The sequence below is a fragment of the Lepidochelys kempii genome, chromosome 21 (assembly GCF_965140285.1).
Source record: "Lepidochelys kempii isolate rLepKem1 chromosome 21, rLepKem1.hap1, whole genome shotgun sequence".
NCBI classification, from domain to species: Eukaryota; Metazoa; Chordata; order Testudines; family Cheloniidae; genus Lepidochelys; species Lepidochelys kempii.
In genome coordinates, this window is record NC_136400.1 from 3766409 (window position 1) to 3793437 (window position 27029).

Genomic DNA, 27029 nt, shown 5'->3' on the forward strand with positions numbered 1-27029 from the left:
AATGCTGCGTGGCCTGCACGCTGCTCCTTTGAAACTCTTGTGGAACTCCCTGCAAAGTGCCTTGCCACTGAGGGTAAGTTACTAATCACATCCTTGCCCCTCCCGCCCATTTTCATCCTACCCTGCTGGTGCAATGATGCCCCACAATTGTGGCAAAGAGGCAGGATCCTAGCAAAATTGGCTTGCTGTAAAAATCGGACTGTTTTTCTCCTTGTGCCCTACCCCATCTTTGTTCTGTTGAGCTAAACAGAGCCTATCATGGTGGAACCCTGGTTTGGGGGCTGTACTCACTACTGAGTCTGTATTACAGACCAATAATAAATCATAAGAGTGCCTGTGAGGATGATATATCATTAATGATGTTCTGGGAGGAGCTTTTCTTTAAAATACCAAACACCTTTGGCTTTCAGATCCAGGCTGTCCTTGGTCCAACGGAGAAGAGTATGAGAGACATTACTGATCAGCTGGACAACTTCACCGAGAGAATCAGCCAACTGCGGCACAGGGCGGAGCAGAATCAGTTGCAGGCCACCGATGCTCAGCAGAGAGCAAAAGAAGCCATTGAGCAAGCAAGGAGCACTCAGCAGGTACAAGGGAGGTCTCGTAGGAGCCTAGGAATGACTCTGCCCATAATCTGTTACTAGCTTCTTCTTCTCATGCAGGAACAAAGCCACAAAAGTGCAGAACATACTTGAATGCTGCATGGAAAGTGAATTACTCTGTTTTTAGGAACATAGGAATTACCAGACTGGTTCAGACCTAAGGTCCATCTAGTCAATTTATCTCACCTCTGCCAATTGCCAGCACCCGGTCGCTTAGAGGAAGGTGTAAGAACCCTGCAGTAGCAGAAGTAGGATATCTGCCCCCACATTAGGTCTCATCCTGGTCTAACAATTAGTTTGACTTCAGCCCTGAAGCACGAGGTTTAATATCCCTGCCAAAAATTGTTAGCATTGACTATTATAACTCTGCATTTTCTTTTTATCCATAGAAATATCCAATCCTTTTTTGAATCTAGCTAATTTTGTGGCCTCAATGACTTCCTGAGGCAATGAGTCCCACAATTGAATTACACATGTGAGAAGGAATTTTCTTTTATCAGTTTTGAATGTCCCCTTCTTCCTGTGTTATGAAACAGGGAGAACAGAAGTTCCTGATCTCTCTCTCTCTCTCTCTCAACTCTAAACTATTCATTATTTGATATGCTATTATTTTGTCCCTCTTCTTCATCTCCTTTCTATAGTGAACAATGCCAATCTTTTCAACGTCTCTTTATATGAGAATTTTCCAGGCCCTTGATTATTCTTATTGCTATTTCTGCAACATTCTTTTTGAGATGGGGTGACCAGAACGCAACATGTTAATCCAGATGATGCTGAATTATTGGTTTCTATGAAGGCATTGGAAACCAGTATGTAAATGTATTATGGTCTTTAATATCTCTATAATAGTAATAATGGCCATTTATAACACAGAGCTCCAATGCAGTGTCTAGAGGTCATTCATCACTTGGACCTCATTTATTTGCTTGAGTTCACCTGCACTGCTCATTCGCTTTCCCACAGGGATTTGAACGGGTAAAACAAAAATACGATGAGCTAAAGAGGCGGATGGGACAGAGTTCGACACTGGGAGTGCAGGGCAGCAGGATCCAAAGTATCGACAGGGAGGCAAAAGCGCTCTTTGAAGAAACCTGGGCTATGATACTCAGGATGGAAAGTAAGTAAATCTGTGCAGGCTTTGTCAGGGCATAATGCCAGGTGATGAGGGAATGAAACTAGAAGAGGAACAGAAGACTGAGAGGGAGTGGTGCAGAATTAGATGGCTGAAGCCCTCTCTATATTAGGTTCCTCATCCTCCTCCCTCTACATTGATCCAAAGCCCTAGTGTAGGTGTAAACCAGCAGGGTGAGTTACTCTTATATAAACCCTGTTTGGCCCCAGGAATGTAATGTAATTATGCGAATACAAATTCCCTTAATCTAGCCAAGCCCTGAATGAGTGATTCTGCTTGTAGATACAAGAAACACCCTCCTAAGTAAAGAACTTGGAGGACAAATGTGTTAGCCACAGAAACCCAGACAACTGGATTCTGCTTTGTGGCTTTCATGACAAATGGATTAATGTGCCCACCATTTGTCACATCTCTTCACTGAACCTCACAGCACTTTGCACAGCTCTGGTCGCTGCTTCTGTTGCTGCTAGATAATGTTGCAGTGCAACATTATGGGGTTGAGTAATAGAAATCTCATGCCATGCCCCTCCCTGGCCTCACCAGGATGAATTTGGACCCTGCTGTGTACCTTTCCCCTCCATGCCAGTGGTGTAGGTGTTTTGTGAGAGGCATGCAAGGGGAACTGAGGCTGAGACTCCACCAAATCCCTTGTGGCCCATGCAGGGATCGGAACTTGCAGCTGGAGAGCAAAAGCCGATGTACCAACTCCACCGTACCACTCAACCCCCTATGGACTAGCTTCAAGAACCTGCTTCTCTATTTCCTCTCCTATACACTGGTGCACCATGCATTCATTTCCAGCCCTCATGTCTAAGGGCCTCATTCAGTGTGCTTTGGGTACCAGCCACGCTGCAGATTAAGTGCCCTGGCCAGAAGGCTTGAGCCTTTCAAGTTGGAGAATGGCACTGAGCCCAAGTAGTTATCACGCCAGAGCTGTGGCACTGATTTCAGTGATAAAGCAGTGGCTCTAGTGAACATCATTCACCAAAGGTGCCTCTCCGTGTCAGGGATTTGATTGGATGCTGCTGCTAGTCACTTAATGCTGTTTGTAGACTGCTGAACTCAGCAAGGAGTCTTGATGTTGCTATATAGGTTAGTGTGCAATTTCCCTTCTAAAACACAAGGTGCATACAGTATGGGCTTGTTTCTGCTCAGCCATTGATGTCAGTAATGGAATTTCCATTGACTTCAATGGTCACTGTCTGGAGTGGCTTTATTGGAAAGAAACATTGACTGATGTTATGGGGTGCCCTGGACAGTGGCTTTCTGATGTACTTACTGACTGGTTTGGACATGTCCTAGGCAGGGCTAGTGGGTTTGGCTGTTCTGGTGGGTTCTCATATTGCTCTCCTGACTTAGATTGAGAGGGTGTAGATTTTCAGAAGGGTGATGAAGGCCTTAGGGCACAATATCATTTTCCTGGACTATCTTCCCCTAATCCTGACTTGCTCTCTCCTCAGGTATAGAAATGGAAATTCAGAAAAGCAACAATGCATTAATCATCAAGTCAGCCAGCCTTGCAGGCCTGGAGGAGCAAGTGGAAAAGATCAGCAGTCATATCCATGAAAGAATCACCTACTACACCGGTTGCTAATCAATCAATGAGCTGCTGGGACTCCATCTTGCCCTGTAATTGCAGAGTCTGCCTTCTGTTCAAACACTGACTGGGGTAGTTAGTCCCCTCTCATAGAATTTTCTTGTTCTCACACTTAGTGTCTTTGGTAACAGAACTGCTGTAGCTTTAGAAAATGCTAGCATGGAGCCCAAAAGGACAAAAATGCCTCTGGAGAGAATGAATGTTATATGGCCTGGCTGAAGCAACCCTGGGGGGCTCTAGGAAAGGGGGAAGATATAACTAATGAAAAAAGCCTTTTGGAAGGAGTTATTTCTGTATGAGGTTTGTTAATGTGACCGGGGATGTTTGTTTTAGCACCTGGATTTTACCTTTTGAATGACTAAGACCAGAGTTGAGGTTTAACTTTTCTGGTACAGTGCATTTAGTTCTTCTAAGGGAGTCATAAGAGGAGTAGAACTAAGGCTACAGATAAATATAGGACCAGGCCCAGGAGCAGATAACTGAATAAGCCCTATTTATACAAACGTAAGAGCAGTTGTGCTCTCAGGTGGAGTTAGATACCATCCAGTTGGACTTAGACAATATGTTGCAAACTGAAGCCTGTAGGGAACAGGTCTGCATTTGCAGTGGGAGGTTTAAGAGACCACTTCCTTGTCTAACCACCAGGTACTTTACAAAATAAAAGTCAGCTTTATTAAGCATAGTGTTTATTACACAATTACAGATGTGGAAGCAGGTAATTCAGACCTCACTTTGATCAGACAGGTGGAGGATGGGTAGCAAGTTCTCTCTTTTCACAGCTTGAGGAAAACTGCACACCCAAGAGAGGCAATTGATATTGGACTTCAACATGCTGGAGCTCAGGAGTAAGCAGCAAACCTAGCAGAGAGGTATAGACTAAACAAATACCATTGGCTTTGCTTTAAAAGAATTATACTGTGCAGCATGTTTGTTACACATTGAACAACTACACAATCTCTACAAAGAACGAAGATACAGCCTTGTGCAAGGACATATGTGTCATATAGATGGAAGGTGCTAGCAGAAGCCTCATGTGCTTACACCTCCTTTCTCTCAAGCAACTGCTCCATGTTCTCATGAGACAGGTACTCTTCAAGGTTGTTGCTTTGAAGGATTACTTCGGAGTTAAAAAGTGTGCAGCTCTCCACCACATGGCTGCTCTCCTCTGAGAAAATGGCTCCCTGTCTGGCTTCTGCCAGGATTCAGTCTCCCCTCCTCGTGCTAGTGCTTTCTGGCTGTGAAGTGCAGAAATCAGTAAATCAGCCCTTCTGGAATGGGAGAGAGTTCAATGTCACTGTTAGAATTGTTTCAGTGGACAGTTCCTGCAGCCTGTGTTTCTTTAGCTTACAGCACCAGGGCTAGCTTGGTTCCATTAATCTGCAGCTTATAAAGGATTACTAAGTGATTAATCAATTGGAATGGACTCCAACAGGTTGATAACTTTCTGCTGATGTGCATAAAGCTACTGGTAACATATTGCTCATGTCTGTATATCTATTAGCCTTTTACAGAGAATTTGGAACTGTACTATAAAGCAAGACTGACTTCTCCCAAGTAGATGTTGAGAACTGAGCTAACATCCTCACCTTAGTTTGGGGGAATATTTTCCTTCATGCAATGTCTAATCCTAATACTTCTTAGTGCTTACTTACAGTAGTACAAATCCATCTCATCTGCAGTCAAAAAAAAAGCCACTTCCATGCTCACACAGACGTCCCTGTGCCTCTGGTAGGTGATCTCTTTCCAATCAAGAGCAGAGCTTTGGGTAGCAGTGCAGGCTTCCTGAGGCTGTGGGGCCACTACGTTTCAGACCTGACTTGGGTGAATCACAGCTAAGGATGGGAAAGTAGTTCAGGTTTCATGGCCCCATCAGTCCTTGATGTCTGCTGAGAATGCCTAAGGAGCCAGTCAGTGCTGACTGGGCTGGTGGTTTGAGAGATATGGACACTTGCCTCCTCTGAGCTGGATTGTGACTCCCTCAATCACATTTTATATAGGCCACCATGGAGCAGTTATGTGGCAACAGCTTACAGTCACTGACATTGTCCAGTTTGTGGTTGCTCTGATTTAATAACTCCCAATTGTTTATAGTTCAGAATGGCAGGGCTATGTGCTACCTCTCTTCTATAGGTTAGAGGCCAGAGGGGCCCTATTCTCATGCAACAGGATGTGAGCAACTCCTATGGAAACCAATCTGGACCCTGGATTCACAGAACTGGTCTCAACAGAAGTTGAAAGATGCTTCAGTTTTTCAGACTCTTGCTGCCATGACATTGCTCAGCCTTGATTACAACCAAAACAAAAGCTTATTCCACCCAGAAAACTCTATAATCCATAGACATTTTGCTTCATCACTTTAAAGCAATAATCCTTTTGATCTTGGTGCACTTACCGTTAAAGATGTGTTGGCTCAAGTGGATGACTTGCCAATCACATGACCAAACACACACCAGTTTGCCCAGTGCCACGGTATGAATTGTTACTGGTTTTCATGGGTACGATCACCTCTGATTTGAAGTGACTGGTTTTGAGGTGGTGGAAAGAGAAAAATGCAAAATGTGAAGAGAGACTAGGTACATTCTTCAGTTGAGCAGAAATATAACAGTAGGCTAATATAAACAGTAGGCTAGCTACTCAAATGGCATAACTGTGCAATTAATGCCAGCTAAGGAGCAGGACCACTATTTTTAGCAACTGCAAAACAAAACCAAAAAATAGGCCCTTCCAAATTGTGGACAGGCACCAGATTGAGGATGCTGGGGAACTGAAGCCCTCTGGTATATCAGTACATTGAGGACTCTGCCATGTCACCTGGCCAATGTGTCTCAACCTGATGCCCAAGGCCCTCCTCCAAGGGAGTGGGAGGGAGTTTGGCCAGCCACACCTATCCAAAATTCCATCTGCCCCTCCCCCCCGTTTCCCACCTACAGCTGGTGCTTGGAATGCAACTCATCTGCCATGTTTCCACAAAGCCCAGTGCCACTTGGTTGCAGGGACTGTGCTGTGAAGATAAATCTGGCTCAATATTTAGAATGGACAATGTGGCTACCTACTGGTTTTTGGCAGCTTTTTTAAGTAGTGCTGACTCCGAACAGAAGACAGTCTTCACCTTCTCGGGCCCTCCAGAAGCTGAACTGCAACTGCAAGAAGTTCTAGTTGGAGGGCTTGGATTGTCTGGATGGATCAAGCACTTGTCAACTGAGAGCGACCCATTAACCAAGTGATCTAATGGGTTGCTCAGTGTCATCTGGGTGTTTTGGTCAAGCTGGCTGGGAGGAATTTGACATGCTAACATGGGGATTAGCAGCGTCTTGTCTTGAGTGGGCACCTCTTGGCTGGTGACCATAGGGCTGTTGAGTCTGGATACTTCTGACACTTGTATGACCGGGAGGCTGACGTCAGCCTGTGCATGGCAGTTCATGTGGAGTTTCTTCATGTGGCGCACAACAGCTGCAGCATTGAAGGCTTGCTGAGGAAGAGGACATAAAACCACCATGACCATCTCCCAAGCTGCTGAGTGAATGGAGGATATCTCCTGATTAGCAATTTACTAATTAGTGCCATGCTGCTCTGAAGATGGGCCATGTTCAACCCCAGCATAAGGAAATGCAGGGGAAAATTTCACCCACCCTTTTTGATAAGGCAGCTGTGGAATTTACTGTTACTTACAGACTGGTCAGAGCAGCAAGATTTGTTCAAAAATAGGGTTCAGTTTTGAGCTAGAGTAATTAAAATGCCATGGAAGAGTCTGTTCTTGCAGCATTGCCAACCTCACTGCAACCAGGAAGCAGTCCAATCTCACAAGATTAGCTGACAGAGGAAGGACAGGTGTGAGGGTAAGACATAAGAAACCTGGGTTCAATTCCCACAGGTAAGTCAGTTGCTTGGTGCCCCAGTTCCCCCCCCCCCATGTAATATGGGACTAATCCTTCCTAATCCACCCTTTGTCTAGATTTTAAGATCTGTGTCGTATTGTTTTTGTATCATATTCAGCCCTATGGAGGGGCTCTAATTTTAGCTGAGACCTCTTGGTCCTACCATAATATAAATAATGGTTATGCAAGATGTCCAAATTGATTTCTGGGGAAGGGGTCCCATTTGTGGTGTTGAAGGTGTGCTCATGGCTAGATTGCAGCAACTGGAATTGCTTTGGAAATAATTCTAGAGCACCCAATGGCAACACAACCTACCCTCCATTTGCTCTTTGCAAAGTTTTTCTGGATCTGAGCACTGACAGATGGGTATATGTCCCGGTGAAGGGCTGTATTTCCATCAATCCTGCAGTTGGGGAAAGAAGAAACAGGCTTGTAGGCAGATGGTATTTGAGAGGCATTCCATATTCTGGAGGCAGATAACTACTTTGTACATTCAATCAAGAGTAATTAAACCCAAAAGGGAAAAACAGCAACAAAACATAATACAAACACTTCAGAGTTGAGAAAATATCAGTGGGATTGTTTCCCCTCCATCTTAAAGGTGAACCATGCACAAATAGCCACTTTCTTCACAAAAAAAATGAAAGAAGACAGAACATTCCAAGTCAGATTGCAAAGAAAAAACTAGAGAATAGTAACATCACCATTCTGTAGGCTACAGATAGCACTCCAGTACTAAATGTGGAGACCAGCAATGTTAGGTGCACATGTTAGGGGATACGTTGCTCTCACCAGGGGTGCCTCAGGGCTTTCTCACAGGTGAACCTCTCATTTGGATCCTTCTCCAGTAAGCGACAGATGAAATCCTTGGCTGTTTGTGGGGAACAGAGATAGAATCATGTCTTAGCACTTACAGGAAGTAATCCTAAAGCTGACAGCAAACACTGGCAGATAAAACATGCTGTTTAAGCATCAAATATTCTATGTCTAAACCCACAGTATTGTAACACTGTCCCAAAGGTAAAATGGATATGTGTTCAGGAGATACACATTGCTTAAGGGGCCCATGTTAACTGAAGATGGGTCAAGTTTTATTGCTGAAATGTAGGGATTGCCAGAGTGGATCAAACCTGTGGCCTACCCAGTGCAGTATCCCATCTCTGATCCTGGCCTGCACCAGATGCTTCAGAGAAAGGTGCATGGAAACCCTTACTGTGGCCAGGAAGTAAAGAAAATAACTTGCTGTGGAAAATGTGAGGATGCAATTCACTAAAGTCTCCTTCACTTGCACTCCCTTGTAGAGTTCAGCCCATCCAGGATCCAAAGAGTTCTGGATTGCAGATGTTGCATGCCTGAGAGGGACAGGGTGCTAATAAAGCGCTGCCCAATGGGTGAGATTTACCTGACTCAGAGATAGCATCCCAAAATGGAGACTCAAACTCATAGTAGCCTTCTTTAATCTTTTCAAACAGTTTGGATTCTGTCTCTTCGTAGAAAGGAGGGTATCCACATAGCCTGGAGCAGAACAGGAAGTTGATTACCTCCTCTCTCCATGCACACAAGCTTTTTTAACTCTACCAGGGTCAGCTGGTGCGTATCCCAGGGATAAGTGAAGAATGGAGAAGGTGGTATGTATCCACCACACAGCGCAGTCTGGGTGTATGAATTCAGAAAAAGGTTAAAAGCTCCAGTGCAGCAATGTCAGGACAGCCACAGCTGGTGTGCAGCTAATGGGATGCAGCTGAACCTAGAAAGCACAGAGGGGATGCTGGATAATAGTGATGGTACTGAAGGAATAGTGCACAGGGTGGGCTCTATAGTGAATTGGGCTGCAGTCTTTATTACACTGACTCTTCACTGCCTTTCACCTTGTGAACAAATGAGGGAACAAACCGGTGGCATGTCACACTCATTTTGCACAAGCATGTGGGGGGATCACATAAGGGGCCACACCAGTGAAGAATCCTGAGCACCTGTTGAAAAAAGCAAGGGTGCTGTTGGCTTATACTCACAAGATATAGGTAATGACTCCTATAGACCAGCAATCTACAGCTTTGCTATATGGTTTCTGTGCTAGGACCTCTGGAGCTACAGGAAATCAAAAGCAAATCAAAGTTAGGCAATATAAACCATTTCAGGATAGCAAGTGACTGGACATCCAATAACTGGCTTCTCATCGACCTGATCTGTGAGGCTTTCAGACTGGAGAGGGAGTTAGTGACTTTTGTGTACAAACAAAGTTCTGTGCATTTGCCACCCACCGAATCCCAAGCAGCAGCGAGGTGACAGACTCAGATTTTAAGATTAGAAAGAACAGGATAATCTAATGTGACCTGCATAACAACGGTCACTCTAATGTGTGAATCAAGCCTAACCTCTGGTTGAGCTATAGACCCCTTCTTTTTAGAAAACCATTGTGTTGATTTATAGACTTGAAGTGATGGAGACTCCACCTCAAATCTATAAATGTAAATTCTCAATGGTTATTACCCTCACTGTTAAAAATTTGCACCTTAGTCTGAATTTGTCTAGCTTAAGCTTCCAACCTTTGGATCTCAGTTCCTGTGTGTTCCAAGGAGCCAGGTTCGCGGTTTGATCTTTTATACCTGGTTGTTCTTACACAGAACTTTATAGCCTCAAAATGCTGTCTGACATACATTAGCTCTACCACCCCTTGTGATGAGTCATATTAATTTGTTTATTTTGTGATTTTCAATATATGGGTTGGGGTCCAGAGCCTAGGATGGGCTCCCTACTGTTACATTTTACAGATGGGGAACATGTAAAGACAGACCGATTGCACTCTAGCCTTCTGCAAGTCAATTTGGAGATGGGTTAGAACCCTGGAGCTCTCAAGCCATTGGTCAAGCTGTCTCAGACATGTTCTGCTAACCAGACACAAGGGAATCCCCAAAAATATTACTTACAGGCCAAATCCTGAAATCCTTACTCAAGCAAAACTCCCATACATTTTTTTATAATTAAAAAAAATAAACTTCAAGATTTGGCTGTAATTTAAAAAGTGTATATTGCACACCTTGTCTTTTAAGTCTGAGATTTGCTGTCCTTAAAAACCATGTCCCCAGTTGGATTTTTGTGCCACCTACACAGTGTATTAGCATGTTACTAATATGCATCAGCATGTTATTTCTTTGCTTTCTTCTGGAAAGTGCCTGGGAGGCTTACGTAGGCCTGTGTCATGTAGGTCAGTGAGAAAGTCCATCCTTGCCCCTTGCTCACCAACATATCCTGGAGTCCCACAAGCGGTGGACATGATGCCATTCTGCTCCATTTTAGACAAGCCAAAGTCTGTGATCATGATTTTGGAGTTTTCTTCAGGAGTCAGGTAAAGCAGGTTTTCAGGCTGGTGGTAGGAAATGGTTAGAATTTAAATGCTGCACCAACAATCAAAGAGGGACAACTACAATTGACAAATGATAGGGTCATTTGTGCTTCTGTTCATGCACAAATAAAAATGGTGGCCAGAGATAATGGCAACTTTGCTCTAAAAACCACATCAGTAACATGGTGAATACATTCCTAGGTTCTCCCCACAATGCCTGTTGTCTGCTCTACCAACTGGTTTCCTCTTATAGGGTTTGTTTTAGGTAGGAAGGATGCTCTAGGGGGTAGGGCACTGGGCTAGGACTTGAGACCCAAGTTAATTTCCTAGACACAGCCTGTGCGACCCTGGGCAAGCCATTTCATCTACCCTGTGCTTCAATTCCCTTTCTGTAAGGGTGAGTAATACTTCCCTATTGCACAGGGCTGTTGAAGATAAACCCATCAGTGAGAGCAAGGCATTCAGATACTGCAGAAATGAGCATCAGATAAGCACCCTTCTAGAACCTAAACTGTCAATTCCCTGGGACAGGGGTGGTCTTACTGCATGTAGGGCCCCTGGACCCTACCATAGTACAAATAGTTTTACTTCAATATTGGACCAGGTTTGACACTCAATCCAAAGGAGTTCTGTATTTTGCTGCTGATGCTGCAGCCTTATATGGGGAAAACCAGACAACCTTGACTGTTATTGTGAGCTGAAGTGACATTGTCTAAGGAATCTAGGCCAGAACAGGCCCATATCTATTCTCACCAGCAATGACTCCAGGTATGGACACCCTGTTATGTACCCATATGCTTGTAGACTTTGTTCCTATTGCTGGTGCCAGGGGACACTTGTATAAACAATGGATTATGCCACTGGCCTCTCTTTAGAGGCCCCTATGGCAAGAGAGCCATTGGAGTTAATTGGTTTGTAAACAGTTCACTTGCCACTTCACGAAGCTCTTTGACTTCTAGGCCAGCAGAACAAACAGTATGATGACTCACTAAAACCTCTAGAAAGTCACTGCACAGAATACAGAGTGAGGTTCCGATTCCAGGCAGTGGCTCTGTGGAATTCAGGAGCCAGGTTAACACTCACTGAGCACAACTTTATGGATAAGTGTGTTTGGTGCAACCTGCTACCGTTACCACCAAATGGAGTTGCCCCTGCACCTTACATAGGAGCCTTGTGTGCTTTTGGCAATGAAAGCATGAGGGTCAGTCTTGGGGGGGAGGGAGATGATCTACTGGGTGGTGATAGTGACATTAGCCTGATCTTAAAGCTGGTGAACATTAGCAGAATTTCACTGCATGCTAGTGAACTCTGCAGTGCTGCATTGCAGGCGTTGTTAATTTCACAGGGCAATGCTGTTTCCAAAGAGCCAGTGTCTACACACCTTTAAATCTCGATGAACTATTCCATTCTCATGGAGATATTTCACTGCTGCCAGGACCTGTTGGATCACTATACTCGCATCTTTCTCAGTATAAACTCCTCGTTCCAAAATTCGGTCAAACAACTCCCCGCCAGACACCCTGAGGGAAGATAGCGCACACCACCAGCTGAAGAGCATGGATATTAAAAACTAAAAGACAAGAGCAGGAAATTTTCCTTGATCTAGATATGGAAACTAGATCTTTATCTAGATCACACTCATCACTATGGTATCTGGGCTTTCCTTGCTCAAGTGCCAATGGATGCCTAAACACGGACAGGGTGTACGAGGCCCAAACTGGTTCAGTGGGGTTAATCCTACTCTGTGGGCCAAGGAGGCAACACCCCCTCAGCTCTGCTGGGCATGCTCCAGCTGGAACATGGATATAAAAGGGAGCAACTCAGCTCAGGTGGGACTGACCACCAAAGGGAAGGGACATGTGATGCAGGTTCTTGCAGAGGGACTGCCAGCACCTTAGGGCATGGAGGCCAGCCAGATTGTGATGACCCATGACCCCCAGACCTCTGACACCACAGGGGGAGGAGAGGCTGTTGGAATCCCAAGACAAGCCATGGAGGAACAAGTAGCAAGTGACTCAGAGAAACAGAGGGGAATTGGTCATAAAACCGGAGCTTAGCTTGGAGTGGTTTGGCAGAAGCCCTGCCGAACTGGTGGTGGGCAACACCGCCCCTGCCAGGGCCCTGGGTTGGGACCTGGTGGAGTAGGGAGGGCCCAGGTCTTCCTACCTTGGCTGCTGCCCACCCCTCCAACCAGCCTGGCTGCTAGGCTACACAGCCCTGACAGAGGGCAGCCCTATTGACTCTGGCCCTAAGATCATGCTGCTTGGACTAAGAGGGCAGCTATATGGACTTTGGCCATTAGGCCACACAGCCTGATGTAGGAGGACCACCTTGATGATCCCCAAACATTAAGTCATACTGCTTCAGGACTAGGAGTGGTCATTCAAACTCAGCTGTGGGGCCATAATGCCCCTTCACCCTTCCCCCAAAGGAGGATAGGGTGTACCAGCCCCATGACACATGCACATAGGAGGGTTTGGGGTTGTCCTGAAACCTATTGCCTTGATGCAACCAATTGGGCTCTTCAATCGGACACAAGCGTTTGAAATGCTCCATAAATAATTCACTAGTATAATTCCCATGGAGCCGTTAAGTACAACTGGAAAATTTCTTAAATCCAAATTGCCTTAGGCTGCTACTGGTTATCTGAACCCCAGGGCTCGGAGGGGTTTCCCTTCTAACTTTCAGCCTTGTGTGCTGAGCTGTCCACCACATGACCTGATTTATGGAGTTAATCTGAGTAAAACAATCCTTGTTAGAGGAATCCACACTTAATCCAGTCACAGCAGGGACACCTTCAGCTGTTCCTTACAGCTAGCTGCTTTCTTTACTGGTGACACATTTGCCCATTTTCCCTTTCACAGGCCCAGTACATAGCATAGCTTTAATTAGAAACTTGCCCTTTCCTGTCCTGCTAAACTGTGATGAGTTAGATCCTGATCTGAGTTTAGAAACATAATATAAAAGGTGGCCCATGCACAATGAAGAAATGTCAAGGGTAGTTGCATCTCAAACCCTGTTCACAGTTCATTGATGAACATGTCAGAGTGGATATTTTTTGTGCATTTGACTTTCAGATTTGAGTGCCTGAATCCTGCATGGGGATGCTGAAATGGACACTCAGCACCAGGAAAATGTTATGGTTGTTCCTATGCTGCATAGGAAGGTACTTACAGCTGCATGACTAGGTAAAAGTGGGTTGCACTTTCGTAAATGTCTTCCAGAGTCACAATGTTTTCATGCTTTATTCTGCAACCAGCAAAGACAAATTGGGGTTACAAACCTATTTGATGAGGATAATCATAGAAGTGTAGGACTGGAAGGGACCTAGATAGGTCATGTAGTTCAGTTCCCTGCACTCAAGGCAGGACTATGTCAAGAATGGTCTTATTACATTTGTCTAACCTGTCCTTAAAAAACCTCCAACAAAGATCCTGCAACCTCCCTAGGCAAATTGTTCCAGTGCTTAACTACACCCTGACAGTTAGGAAGTTTTTCCTAATGCCCAACCAAAACCTCCTTTGGTGCAATTTAAGCCCATTGGTTCTTGCCCTATCTTTAGAGGTTAACGAGAACAATTTTTCACCCTCCTCCTTGTAACAACTCTTGATGTACTTGAAAATTTAGGATGCATTGTCAAGCTGAAAGTCATGCACCTAATCTTCCTCTTGTTTCACACCAGTTTCTCTCTGGGCAAAATTCTACTAACTTCCAAAACAGGGACTCCTGATATATGCAGGAGTGAGAGGAGAATCAGGGCTTGTCTGCATGAACATTAATTTGTGGCAAGCTGGGGTGTGAATTGACCCTGCACTAGCCTGCTGAAGACTGTCCACATAGGACTGGATCAAAGTGCATTAACAAATGGTTAATGCATGTCAGCCTGGCAAGCTGGGGTGTGAATTGACCCTGCACTAGCCTGCTGAAGACTGTCCACATAGGACTGGATCAAAGTGCATTAACAAATGGTTAATGCATGTCAGCCAGGCCCATTTCAAAGAGGCCTCAGGCTCCTTTGTGGCTGATGCTTTCCTGCCCTGCAGTGTGTCGCCAATTACACCAGTTCAAAGTGGGTGTCAAACACTGTCAAAGCAAAATGGTAGCATTTTACACTCCTTTGGTGAGCAAAGGATAAGTCTCTATATTTTGTTATTTTTAGACTGTTAAATTTTCCTGTCACTCTTTATATTGTTTGGTTTTAGTTGGTTTCTTTTTCCAGTTCTACTGCAAAGCTGTTGGGCTTGGCAAGGGGCGTGTGTAAATAAAAACTTTACAAATATTCCCCTTTTCAGAGATTTTAAATAAATACCAAACATTGATCTTCCTTTCATCTTATTCTTCCCCCTTTAATGAGATGCAAATTTGTGCACCAGCAGCAACTGGCCCTTACACCTGGAGAGATTGAGGGTTTTGGTTCTAAAGTTGCAGGTCATGAAAAAGTAGTTGGCTCTGTTTCACATTTAAAATTATACTCACCTCTTCAGCACGGCTATTTCGTTCTCCAGGCTGCTGTCCTGGATGACAGGGGACTTCTTGATGCACTTTAGAGCAAAGAGCTTCCCGGTGGTTCTTTGCTTCACGAGGAAAACTTCCGAAAAAGCACCTCTGTGGAGAAAACACAGATGAAGGACGAAGGTGTTTCAATAGAGGGCATAGTTGTGAGCTGGAAGCAAATACATGTGGACAAGGAGCTGAAGTAAATAGCCGGCAAGTAATCTAATGATTAAAGCTTCCACTATAAGAGGATGGCATTTGTAATTAGCGTCCACATAGGATATTATTGTGCTGTATATATGGCTTCAAAATTCTATTAATTTCATGTTGCCCTTTGGAAATTTACAATTTAAGACTGCAAGGTGTCAGCAATATTTGGGAGACAAGAACCTCAGATGGATTAAAACCAAAGAAAATATTTGAATGAAGCTTGTTAACCAAGCCTGTAGAGTTTCACTTCAACTTTTAGTACTCAATTTATTTAATACGATGGATATAAAATGATCAGTACCTGTAGACACCTAATAAAGAATCTTTTCTGAAAGGGGCAGACAAAGGTGTGTCTAATAGTTAAAGTTAAAGCTGAAAAATATAGATCTGGATGTGAATGTCTAGCAGCGCAAATCTAGGGTGGGTTCTGATTCAGGATCATGGTTTGACCTAATGTCTAGAGAACCCACTTCAGTTCCAGAGTGTGAAGGTCCACAGTGTAGGGTCATTCTCGGAAAAGAAGGTAGTGACTAGGGAAAGGGCTAAATACACAGAACATCTAGCATGGAACCTTCCTGACAGATGGATAAAAGGAAGATAGATTAAATACACAATCGCAATAGCAACACTTAGGAGAACCCCACACCAGTAAAGACAATCAAGTAGCTACTTATGTAGATGCCAGCCCATGAGACCACTCCTGTAGTGTCAGATTTAGGATCCATCTCAGGAAAGGCAGCTGCCATATACCATTCGACAGCACAGGCGTTCAGTGATCAGTATCTTAACAGGAAGAAGGAGATAGGCAGGAAAATGCCATGCCCTTGGATCTCTCATAGCTTTGCACCATAATCTGTTGGGACACAGTCAGGATTTCCCCATGCTAAATGCTAGTGCAATCCCTGCTAGAAGAACATATTGGCAACTGTCTAATGAGGCACAGAACCAAAGATCGATCTCCTCGTTACCATTAAAGATCCCATGGCACTTTTTTGGCCAGGGCAGGGGGTATTCATGGAATCCCAGCCAAATTCTAATGTGAGTTGTTATATTCTGCCTCCTCAGCATCCCTCTGCTGTTTCAGAGAAGGCAGATACTCATTTTCTCAGCTCTGTGTCAGTGACATTTCAGAGCTGAACTGAATGACTGTGTCCTGCCCCAGAGGTGGCTGTATGTCTGTTAGGTGAGAGCTTTACTTTGCCTCTTGCTTGAAAAACAGTTTGGGTGCTTTGTGCATTAATCCAAGTTCTGCCAACCAAATGTGAAATATCTGGATAAACCAAGTTCACTACATAACATTTCCTTTTGGCATCTGATGGCTTCGGTCCTGGCTTCTCACACAACCAGCTTAGAACTGTATGCTCTGAATTAAAATGCAATGGATGAGTGTCCTACACATCCCTCATAGTAGAGTTCAACCCATTACAACGAAGGGTGAATATTTATAACATTGCCAAAGCCTACAATCTTGTTAAAGGTTTTTGCTTAGGCAGCTAAACATGTCAGGTGATGGTGCCATTGCACCAAGCTCGTCTCAAGTAATCCTCATCACCTGCACAGCTGATTAACTGACGGTGTTGACACCATTGCCAGTAGAGCGGGGAGCATTTAAGGGAGCTAGAGAAAAAAGGTAAGAGCAAAACGGTGTGAGAGGCAGCGTGATCCAGTAGCACTTGAGACCTGGGATCTGTTCCCAGCTCTTTGACCATGAGCAAGTCTCTTCCTCTGTCTGGAAGAATTTACAGTCTAAATACACAAGGCAGGGAGTGCCTGTTACCATGTGTTCATATAGCACCCAGCACAACGGGGTCAGGTTCTCAGTTGGGACCTATAGACGCTACTATAATGAATATAACTAGCAAGAACAGAAAGCATGCCACTCTCATATCCCCACTCAATAAAGCACCCAGCATGTTGTGCAGATAGCCTGGCTAAGCACAGAGTGGTACCCATCTGGCATACAGCTGGTTGATTTTGTATTCAGTTGCTAGCCAGCGGCAGCAACTCATGGCACACACAAAAAAACACAAGACGAAAGCAGCTCCTGGCATGACTTGCCTGCAGTAGGGAGAAAGCAGATTCCCTGAGCCATGCTACTCACAGTCATGCCCATGTCCTTTTTGCCCTTCCCCACCGATGGGTGACTGCACTGGCTTAGCCTGGAGAGGTGCAGATCATAGAATAGTCAGCATCAGGGGGAGAGCCAACTGAGTTGGAGTAGAACCAGCCTGTGACTTTATTTGAGAAACAGAGTGAAACTTGAGATGCTTTGAGGTTCAAACATCATGGTCTCTCCTGCTATGGGTCCAGCAGGGTATGGAGGCAGAAAGCATAGATAGTGTGAGGGCCCAATTCTCAAATCAGACCATCCCTGATTTAAGCAACCTTGGTGCTCCCTGTATTTTGGGGCTGTGCAAGGGGCCTTTCATCAGACCCTGGAACAGGGATGGTCCAAGAGAATTTCTAGTTAGTCTGGAAGCAGAAATCAGGGAACGTTTATGAAGCGGCCAGTCCCCAGCAAGTCTAGGGAGTTAAAAGTTAAGGATACAACCTTTGTAGAGTTTCACACTGAATCAGAGGATTAACTGGCACTAAGGTGTGAGCATCTTACACTGAAGATAGTCCTCTCAGATCTTAGTGAGCTGTGGGGGTGGGAGGGGTGGGTGGGAGGAAGGGGACCTTCTCTTGATATCGTAACCATCACAATGTTGTTCAGTTTGTGCTCCCTGGACATCCCTTCCAGAAGGCAGCAGTCTGGGTGCAGAAAACTCCCCAAAGCCACATGCCCAATCCAGACTGGCATCAAAAAGAAGGTTTCCAAGGGAAAGACAGTTCACTCTCGAGACCAAATTCAGCATTGATGCCAGCAGGTCAGAGCCCATTGACTTCAATTGGTGCTGTGCCCAGGGTCAGTTTGGTGTCCTGTTCTCTCTCTCCCCCTACCCCACCATCTCTTTCTGTGGCTCTATAGAACAAATCACTATTTCCTCCACCTTGTCTTGCCCTCATCTCCCTGTGTTCCTGATTCCCAATCTTTAATTCACTGAACACCCTCATAGGCATAAGGCCACTTAAATGGCTTAAGCCACTTTGGTTTTCCATTGCACTTGGAATCCTTGGAACTTCCTCCTAGGATACTGGTGCCTCCATTTATTTCAGGTTTTTTACCGAGATCGCCATTTTACTCAACCCTCCACAGTGTTAATTAATGCTGCCCTGCTGAAACACCCACTGGCAGGTGGCACCACCCCTCATTTTGAACACCACCTTGGTAGGAAACGAACCACCTACAGATCAGATGCTAGAGCATCTGTTCCACATTTCATTCCTAAACAAATATTTATGCCCCCATATTAAAAATTCATGGATCAACAAATTGGCTAGAAGGGAACAAAGCTTCCCTTGAGCCTCACTCCCCTATAGGACAGTGCTGCTGGATAATTTAACTCAGTGGCTCTCAACCTTTCCAGACTACTTTACCCAGTTCAGGAGTCCAATTTGTCTTGCATACCCCTAACTTTCACTTCAACTACCTGCTTACCAAAAAAAAATCCAGACAAAATACAGCAGATTACTGAAAAATTTGATGATTTCCTCGATTTTTGCCATATAATTATAAAATAAATCAATTGGAATATAAATACCATACTTACAGTTCAGTGTATAAGCAAGTCACTATTTATAGGACATTTTAGTTTGTACGATTTCACTAGTGCTTTTTATGCAGCCTGTTGTAAAACTAGGCAAATCTAGGTGATTTGATGCACCCCCCTTGTCACAGGGCCAGTACACCCCATCACCCAGAGGGGTGGGGTGAGGCAGGGCAAGGGCATGGTAACCCACAGTTAGGTCAATATGGCTGCATTCAGCCCCAGGGACGCATGGCCCAGAGGCCACAGGGCTCCCCTCAGCAGCAGGGAAGCGCAACCCAGTGCCCCTGTGAGAGGAGTTCGGTGAGCTGTCCCACAAAGGGGGGAAGCCAGGTAGGGGGACCCAGGCCCTCCTTGCTCCACTGGATTCAAGCCCAGAGCCCTGGTAGCGGCAATGGGGTTCACCACAAAATCAGCAGAGAAGCCACCCACAATACCCCAACTGCTACAGGGACACTGGCTCATCCCTCCCTGGGCTGCTTCCTACCATGACTCCTGTAGTTTGAGTCAGGGTGTCATCAGGGTCTCAGGGCACCTCGGGAGGCAACTGCAATCTCCATAGGGCATCCGCAGGTGCCTGAGCAGCTCCTGCTCCCTCAGTCCAGGTTCCTGGCTGCTCCTCAGCTGGAGCCAGCAAGATGCATCCATCCTCCCCAGCAGGCAGCCCAGACTGACCTAGGCTGTTCCCTTTTATACTGCAGCAGCAGTTGGATCATGCCCAGCAAGGTTCAGGGGGTGTAGCTTCTGCTGCTAAGAGTGCTGCCTTAATCCCTTCCACTCCAGTGCTGAGCCAGTACACACCTGGAAGACCTTTGCATACCCACACGTACTCTTGGTTGAGAACCACTGATTTAACTCATTTCTGGGGCTGACCATGGCCATGTGTGCAGTTCACAGCATCAGCTTAACTCTGGAGACAATGCCGAATTTCATGGAAGCTCAACTGCAGGTTCCTAGGTCACAGGAAAACTTCATCTTATAGAATTCCCTGCTCTGAAAAGCAGTTCAATTCGCACTCCACCGCCTTAAAGTTTTACCAACTTTGTACACACAAGAGAACTAGTCAAGCTGTTAACTTCCAAAGATGTAACATCCAGCATGGAACAGGTCAGTGGTAAAGTAGATGGAATATGATGGGGAGAGGAGAGAAAAAAGGAAGTTTCCAAGCAACTAAAATAAAAATTAGAATCATACATATTTGAGGTCTGCTTAGAAGCTTGTATCGTGAATGGAAAATGCATCTAAGTGCTTCTGAGCTCTGGGAAATTTCCATTCAAAATCCTAATTCAAGAAAACCCTTCTGTTATTGTATTATAGCATCAAAGGCTTCCAGTCAAGGAATCAGGGCTGTACTGCACTGGGCTGTCTTTTAAAGACGTGCTTGTACGGTGCCTGTGCCTCAGAGAATGTACAAACCAGGCTACGGCGGGCGGACAAGACAACCTAATGTGACAGGAAGGACAAGGGAAGGGGTAAAACCGCTTCTTTTCTGCTCACTGAGGATTAATCATGAGCACTGGCCACATCAATTCTTAGTAGAACTAGAGTTTGGATCTGAGCTTTTCCCATTAATCAGCAAGGGGGCTCAAATCCAGGTTGTTGTTTAGAATCAGGGGCAGCCACAACACTTGGATCGGGGCCTGTTGCTGGGGCCAGGTTCCGCGGTTAGTTCCAGGGGATTTTCAGGGGAACCAGGCCCTCAGATTTTAAACCGTTACAGTGCGAATGATAAACTGCACTTATTTATTGTAGTATTCCCAGAGAGCAGCCTGAGGGACCTTAATGAAGTAAGGGAACGTGCCCTTCTCACCAGAGCTGCTTTGCATTCATTGCAGCCCTTCTCATCCCTCCTAACATTGCCCTGTAGTAACATGGTAGTGTCTGCAGACTGGAGCATAAACCAAGCAAATATTCTCTGTGTCTGGGTCATTCTCCTCGTTAAGCATGTGGTAAAACTGAGCAGTGGGCTTCCTTATTCTCTCTGCATCCCGCCTGGGCTGTTTGCAGGCTGTCTATGGCTACAGACATGTCATTTCGCCACCTCTCCTGATCTCCCCACCCCACCCCCCCGCCTTATCTCCCCCTCCCCCCATCTCACCCCACCTTATCTCCCCCCAGTGTATGATTCCAGAAGATTTGTTTGTTCAGGGTAGCAGCAGATGGATGGTTAAGGCAGAGTTGCTGCTCTTCATCCAAATGCAGAGATGGAATTATTTGCTGGTTCTGTTTACACTGCACAGTGGAATGAAGCCAGAGTCTGGGGACCTGAGCTACATATTTGCTGTTTACATTCTGCCAGGGCCCTCCCTCCTCTTCACCCAGGGCATTGAAAGGACAGAGGGATCAGAGGGAGAAGGAGGATATGTGGGGAATCCTGTAATATTGCAATGCAGGGCTGAGTTGGGGGACTGGGGTGCATGCTCCCTGCAGTGATACATTGTAGGAATGAGCTGGAAAGCAGAGGACAGGTGAAAAACAGGAATCGAGTAATGCAGCTACACAGCTCTGAGCCCAGAAAGGAGACAGGAAAATAGGGGAGCACCCAAGACTAATTTAGGATATTCTAGAAATCTCCAGAGAGTCTGTTTTCCTGACTTTCAGATACCCAAAAGGGACTGACGGCACTGTGTACAGAAGATAGTGCAGACAGGACCAAATTGCTTTTAGTATCATTTCCGAAGCCATGGATGAGCCTCTGAGAGTGCAAGGCATCTCACCTGTGGCTGACTGAGAATGTGGATGTCAGCGTGAGCAAACTTAAGTAGCAGATTTGTAAATTTAAGAGAAAGTGACTAAACAGTTATGTCATTATAGCTGCTTGTGTCCCAAACAACCCATTACTCACAGAGCCAGTCCAGCTTTGGAGGGATAATTGGGGAGTGAGGCAACCTCCTAACTGGACTGGAGGTAAGGGAAGGGCCACTCACTGTGCAATGTTGGAGTCTGAGACATTGAGAGAGAATTAAATAGGATGCAGCATGGGAAGGAGAAATCTTTTGCTCACTCAACCTTGTAATCATAATCAAGCAACTGATGCTGAAGCCAGGCAGGTTCAGGGGCCTTTGGAAAACAAAGTGCTTTTGTTTGTCAAATAGAATGAAAGAATGACAAGGGGGGTGCTTAGGAAAAGAGATCCTATTTTCTCAGTGTAATTCAGCAGCTTGTGGTGGCTTTTCTGAAGTGTGAGCAAGATGAAACAATTTTCATCAAAGCAATTTAAGTTTCCATGCACCTCACTGGGTATTTAACCAATTCCTTATGGAGATGGGCAAGTGGTGTCACCCCCATTTTAAAGATGCAGGAACCAAGGCACAGAGAGGTGAAGCAACTTGCCCAGAATCATGCAAAGAGTCAGAAGCAGAATCAAGAAAGGAACCCAGATTTTCTGATTCCTGCTCCCGAACAATGGGCCATTCTGCTTCTCCAAATGTAAAGCCCATGCTTAAAGGCAGTGTAGACTCTAACCATATTCATGGCTGGGGCTCTAGGACAGGGGTTCTCAACCTCTCCTGATTACTGTACCCCTTTCAGGACTCTGATTTGTCTTGTGTACCCCAAGTTTCACCTCACTTAAAAACAACTTGCTTACAAAATCAGACATAAAAATACAGAAGTGTCACAGCACACTGTTACTGACAAATGGTTTACAGTCTCATTTTTACCATAGAATTATCATATAAATCAATTGGAATATAAATATTTGTAACACTGGGCCAGAGAGGTTTAAGCAACTAGCAGGCTAAACGACCCAAATCCAACCTTAAAGGACATCATAAAATAGTATCTGAATGGTAATTAGGGACATTCCTTATAAATACCTAACAAAGCCATGTTAGATAGACTAGAGCGTTGCAATGCAAATATGTATTGTTAGAGAATTGGAAGAAGACAGTGATTGCATTGGTCCGTGTTTACTTATATCTTAGATGTTAACCATGTAACCAAACAGTTCCTGTCTGTTACTATATTCTATTGATTCAGAGCTCAAAAGCTAATATTAACATTTAGATGAAACTTGGGTGTGATAATATCATTGTCTATATTTCTCTCTGAAGTTTGTAGTAAACTATCTGTGAACTGTGTAATGGATAATAACTTTATGTTATTGAATGCAACTAATTACCTGTGTATACATAGGAAATAGGAGGTTTTACTTCAAAGCCACACTGCTTCACCGAAGGAATATCTGCTATCAAGAATATCTGCTATCGGAATGCATCCGATGAAGTGAGCTGTAGCTCACGAAAGCTTATGCTCAAATAAATTTGTTAGTCTCTAAGGTGCCACAAGTCCTCCTTTTCTTTTTGCTATCAAGAGGCTAGCGAATCTGTAAAAGAACTCTAGAGCTCCAATCCTGTACCTCAGACCTGCTTAGGCTTTGTCAGAGGAAGCCTGAGTCACAAGACTGAGGTCTCCAGCTCCCGTTTGGATCACCCTGATATTGGATACTGGCTGCCTACTTGGACTGTAACTATGGCACTGATTCTGAAAGAACGTTTTGCAACTCAGCAGCTCACCATCTCTACGATGAAACTGACACCCCCCGCCCCCGGATCCTGGTCACATTCTTGTAGTTATATTTCAGTGTGATACCTATGCCTGTTGTTCACTTGTGAGCCTTGTCTGAAGCCCAAGCCCCGCTGCCCAGGACTGAAGCATGTAACAGCTTTGCGTGGCCACTTGTGGCATGGGGCCCCAGACAATTGCTCTCTTGCCACCCCTAATACCAGCCCTGCACTTGCAACCCCCCTAAACCTGTCCCATGACCCGCCCTGGGGGCTCTTTTGCCCCCCGCAGCCGGCTACCCGCCCAGGCAGTGGGAGATCCCAATTCCAATCCCCCCTCTGTGAGAGGGTTGGAACAGGGCTCTCCCACCTCCCAGGGACCGCCTCCCCACCCCCACCTGCCCGCTCGTCCCCTCTAGAGGTGAGAGACCTGTGTCTGAGACCCCTTCTTTTCCCAGGAAGACAAGGGCTCCCGCGAAGAAGAGGGGACCTAAACAGGAGTCTGCCACCTCCCCGGTCACCTGGGAGATGGGATTTCCCCATTCAAACCCCTTCTAAAGGGGCAGAGAAAGGATTTGAACCAGGAAATCCAAGGATCTCCCACTGCCTAAGCAGGCACCCAACTGCTGGACTAGAGAGTGATCCTAGCCCTTCACCTGCCCCAATTCATAGTTAAGTAAAGGGGAACAGCGCCAACAGGCAAGAATGATAGAGCTCCCTCTTTAAATGAGGGACCTTTGCTGCTACAGCAGGGACTTGAACCAAGCAGGCCAACATCCCAGGTAAATGCTGTAACCAACACACCACAGACAGCTTCTTAGACTGGAACCTTGCTTTGGCCCAATTAACAGATAATTAAAGTGGAACAGCATCAACAAGAAAGCTTCATGGTTGTCACTGTTCAGATTGCTTCTCATACAGCCCAGGGAAGAATTGAACTAGGGTTGCTAATCCTTGCAGGGTGTTTACCCTACCCACTATGCTACAGAGGGCTTCTAGGACTTAACTCTTGCTTTGCCCTCAATTAATAGTTAATTAAAGTGGAAGCGCTTCAACATGAAAGGCAGATTGCATTCCCTGTTCAAAGCCTTTTGTCCTAGCAGCCAGGAGACTTGAATCAGGGTATCTAACATCCTGGGTGAGTACCCTAGCCACCACCCTATAGAGGGCTTTCTACATTCAACTCTTGCTTTGGCCCAATTAACAGATAATTAAAGTGGAACATCTTCATCATGCAAGTCCTCAGAGTTGTCACTGTTGAGATCCCTTCTCATGAGGCCCAGGAAAGAATTGAATCAAGGTTTCTAATCACCTGAAAGAGTACTTTTGCCACTGGACTATAGAGCAGGGGGTCTCAACCTTTCCAGACTACTGTACCCTGTTCAGGAGTCTGATCTGTCTTGCATACTCCAAGTCTCACCTCACTTAAAAACTATTTGCTGACAAAATCAGACATAAAAATACAAGGGTCACAGCACACTACTACTGAAAAATTGCTGACTTTCTCATTTTTACCATAGAATTATAAAATACATTGATTGGCGTATAAATGTTGTACTTATATTTCAGTGTGATACTTGAGCCTGTTTTTCATTTGTGAGCCTTGTTTCAGCCCTGGGTCACAGGGGGCTTCGGACATGTAACTTAGGTTTGCGTGGCCTCCTAATGGTAGGGGGCCTGAGACCTGGGACAATTGCCCTCCTCACCACCCCTGAATGCCAGCCCTGCACTTGCAACCCCCCTAAACCTGTCCTGTGACTCCCATGGGAGCTGCAACCCCCAGGTTGAGAAACACTGATCTAGATGAGTTGATGTGCTTCCTGGAAGACCTCTGAGTACCCCCAAGGGTACATGTACCCCTGGTTGAGCACCACTGCTCTAGGACATCACCACCACCACTCTATTCATAGTCCAAGGAAATTGGTAAAACCCTATGGAGACAACAGGCACATATAAACTGCCTCCTTACATTTGCACAGCAAGGCGATGCCAGGAGTACACCCCAGGTGTCTTGTCTCCCATTCCCTTGCTCTAACTATTGGATAACAATCCCCTCTCAAGGCCAGGAACAGAACCCAAGTGTCCTGACTTCCAGTCTCCTGTTCTAAGCCTTAGAAACACTACCTCTCGCTAGCAGACAGAGTCGTGAATGAAGCGTGCACTCTTGTGTGCATCTAGAGGAAAGGTCCAGAATGATCAACACAGCTAACTCAGCAGGCTTCAAACTCTTCAATGGCTGATACAATGCCAAGATGCTGCAGTTCACAGGTTATTATAGCATGTTGGCCTTAAAGGAGCACAGGCATACAAAACAGAAGTGTGCAGAAAGAAGGTGTCACCCAGCACCACGTGGAAATGTGCAGGCAGGATTTTGTACAGATAATTTCCTAGCGCTAGCTGAGGCTGAGTTGCCATGCCTGCAGGCAGCTTCCATGTTACCTTTCACTCAGATGGAGCGGAGAGCTGGGAAGTGACACTTGTGCATTTGAGGCACTTTTGGAGGCACATTCCTGAGGAAGCTGCTCCAAGGAGACATAAACCACACGCTGCCTGAACCCCGGAGCCCTGGATACACTGGGGTTTGCACCAGTGCTAGAGCAGTGGGGGTTTTTTTCAAGAGGAAAGCTTCGTGCAGATACAGCCATTCAGTAACTGGCTTGGGCACCTGCTTTTTTCCTTACATGCAATTGGAAATGGGATTGCTCTTTGCAATGCAGGTACTGACTGCAGAGATACTGAACTATGAGTACTCTGATCTGTGCATCTCAAGTACAGTCTGCACTGAAATCCATGTGCCATGCAGAAGCACAACAGATCTAAGTATGTTTAGCTAAGAAAGGCATCCGTTTTCTTACTGCAGATTAGGACCAAGGTTTCAACATGGTTCCAAGCAAGGCTCCATGTTTACATGAGCATACTGGATTGACATCTTACTCCTCTGTGAAAATGTGAAAATGTGGGGGTAGCTGGAAACGTAAAGGCTGTCTTTCAGAATTTGATCCTTATGGGCGAGAAGGTGCTGGCAGCAAAAGAGCTCTGTGTGTGACCCGGTGTGGAGGCAGGAGATCTCACACACACAACAAAGACAATAGTCCCCTAGCAATATAATCAAATAACTATAAATAAAGATTCTTGCACTGCACATCTCCAGCACCTTTCATCAAAGTAGTTCAAAACATTTTACAAACATCAATTAATGAAAACATCATGAAATGCTTCGGGGTTGTACAACTGCCAGTGATTTTTTTGCCCTATTACCAAATGTTCTCACCCAGAATCAAGAGGGCACAACCTCCCTCCATCTCTCAGGAAAACAGGCAGAGAGATTAAGGGACTCATTCTACACCAGAGAGGTCATTCCTGTCAAGGCTGGGATTAGAATTCAGGACTTCCTGACTCTCAGACCTGTCCTCAGCTTTGGATGGCTCTCACGTGGTCACATGACTACACTATGGTCATAAGACTATAAACTGGCACATATAGAAATTAATGGGAGATGGAGAGACAGTGAAGCCTTGGAAAGGGAGAAGGAATCTCTCTGAGAGGCAGTTGAGAGGCAGGGATAAATAAATTTAAAACGTTTGGAGGAAATTGCCACACCCATCCTATTTCCCAAAGATT

General features: G+C 45.3%; 2 protein-coding genes across 5 annotated transcripts in view; one reads left to right on the plus strand and one right to left on the minus strand.

The window, feature by feature from the left end:
- The window catches only part of LAMB3 (laminin subunit beta 3), a 49132-nt gene extending 45123 nt beyond the window's left edge, over nt 1-4009 (plus strand). For both annotated transcript variants that reach the window (XM_073319941.2, XM_073319943.2), the window contains exons 21-23: nt 411-587; nt 1566-1719; nt 3195-4009. In XM_073319941.2, the coding sequence (XP_073176042.2) occupies nt 411-587; nt 1566-1719; nt 3195-3328 (465 nt within the window). In that variant the 3' untranslated portion in view covers nt 3329-4009. The remainder of the gene's footprint in view (nt 1-410; nt 588-1565; nt 1720-3194) is intronic.
- Nucleotides 3978-27029, minus strand: part of CAMK1G (calcium/calmodulin dependent protein kinase IG) — a 33203-nt gene continuing 10151 nt past the window's right edge. For 2 of the 3 annotated variants that reach the window (XM_078849790.1, XM_073319945.2), the window contains 11 exons: nt 15026-15154; nt 13724-13798; nt 11931-12069; nt 10447-10570; nt 9219-9294; nt 8609-8721; nt 7999-8077; nt 7522-7609; nt 6385-6800; nt 5724-5852; nt 3978-4599 (listed from right to left, as the gene is read on the minus strand). In XM_078849790.1, coding sequence (XP_078705916.1) covers nt 5762-5852; nt 6385-6800; nt 7522-7609; nt 7999-8077; nt 8609-8721; nt 9219-9294; nt 10447-10570; nt 11931-12069; nt 13724-13798; nt 15026-15154 — 1330 coding nt within the window. In that variant the 3' untranslated portion in view covers nt 3978-4599; nt 5724-5761. The remainder of the gene's footprint in view (nt 4600-5723; nt 5853-6384; nt 6801-7521; nt 7610-7998; nt 8078-8608; nt 8722-9218; nt 9295-10446; nt 10571-11930; nt 12070-13723; nt 13799-15025; nt 15155-27029) is intronic. The other variant, XM_073319947.2, reaches the window with a different exon arrangement.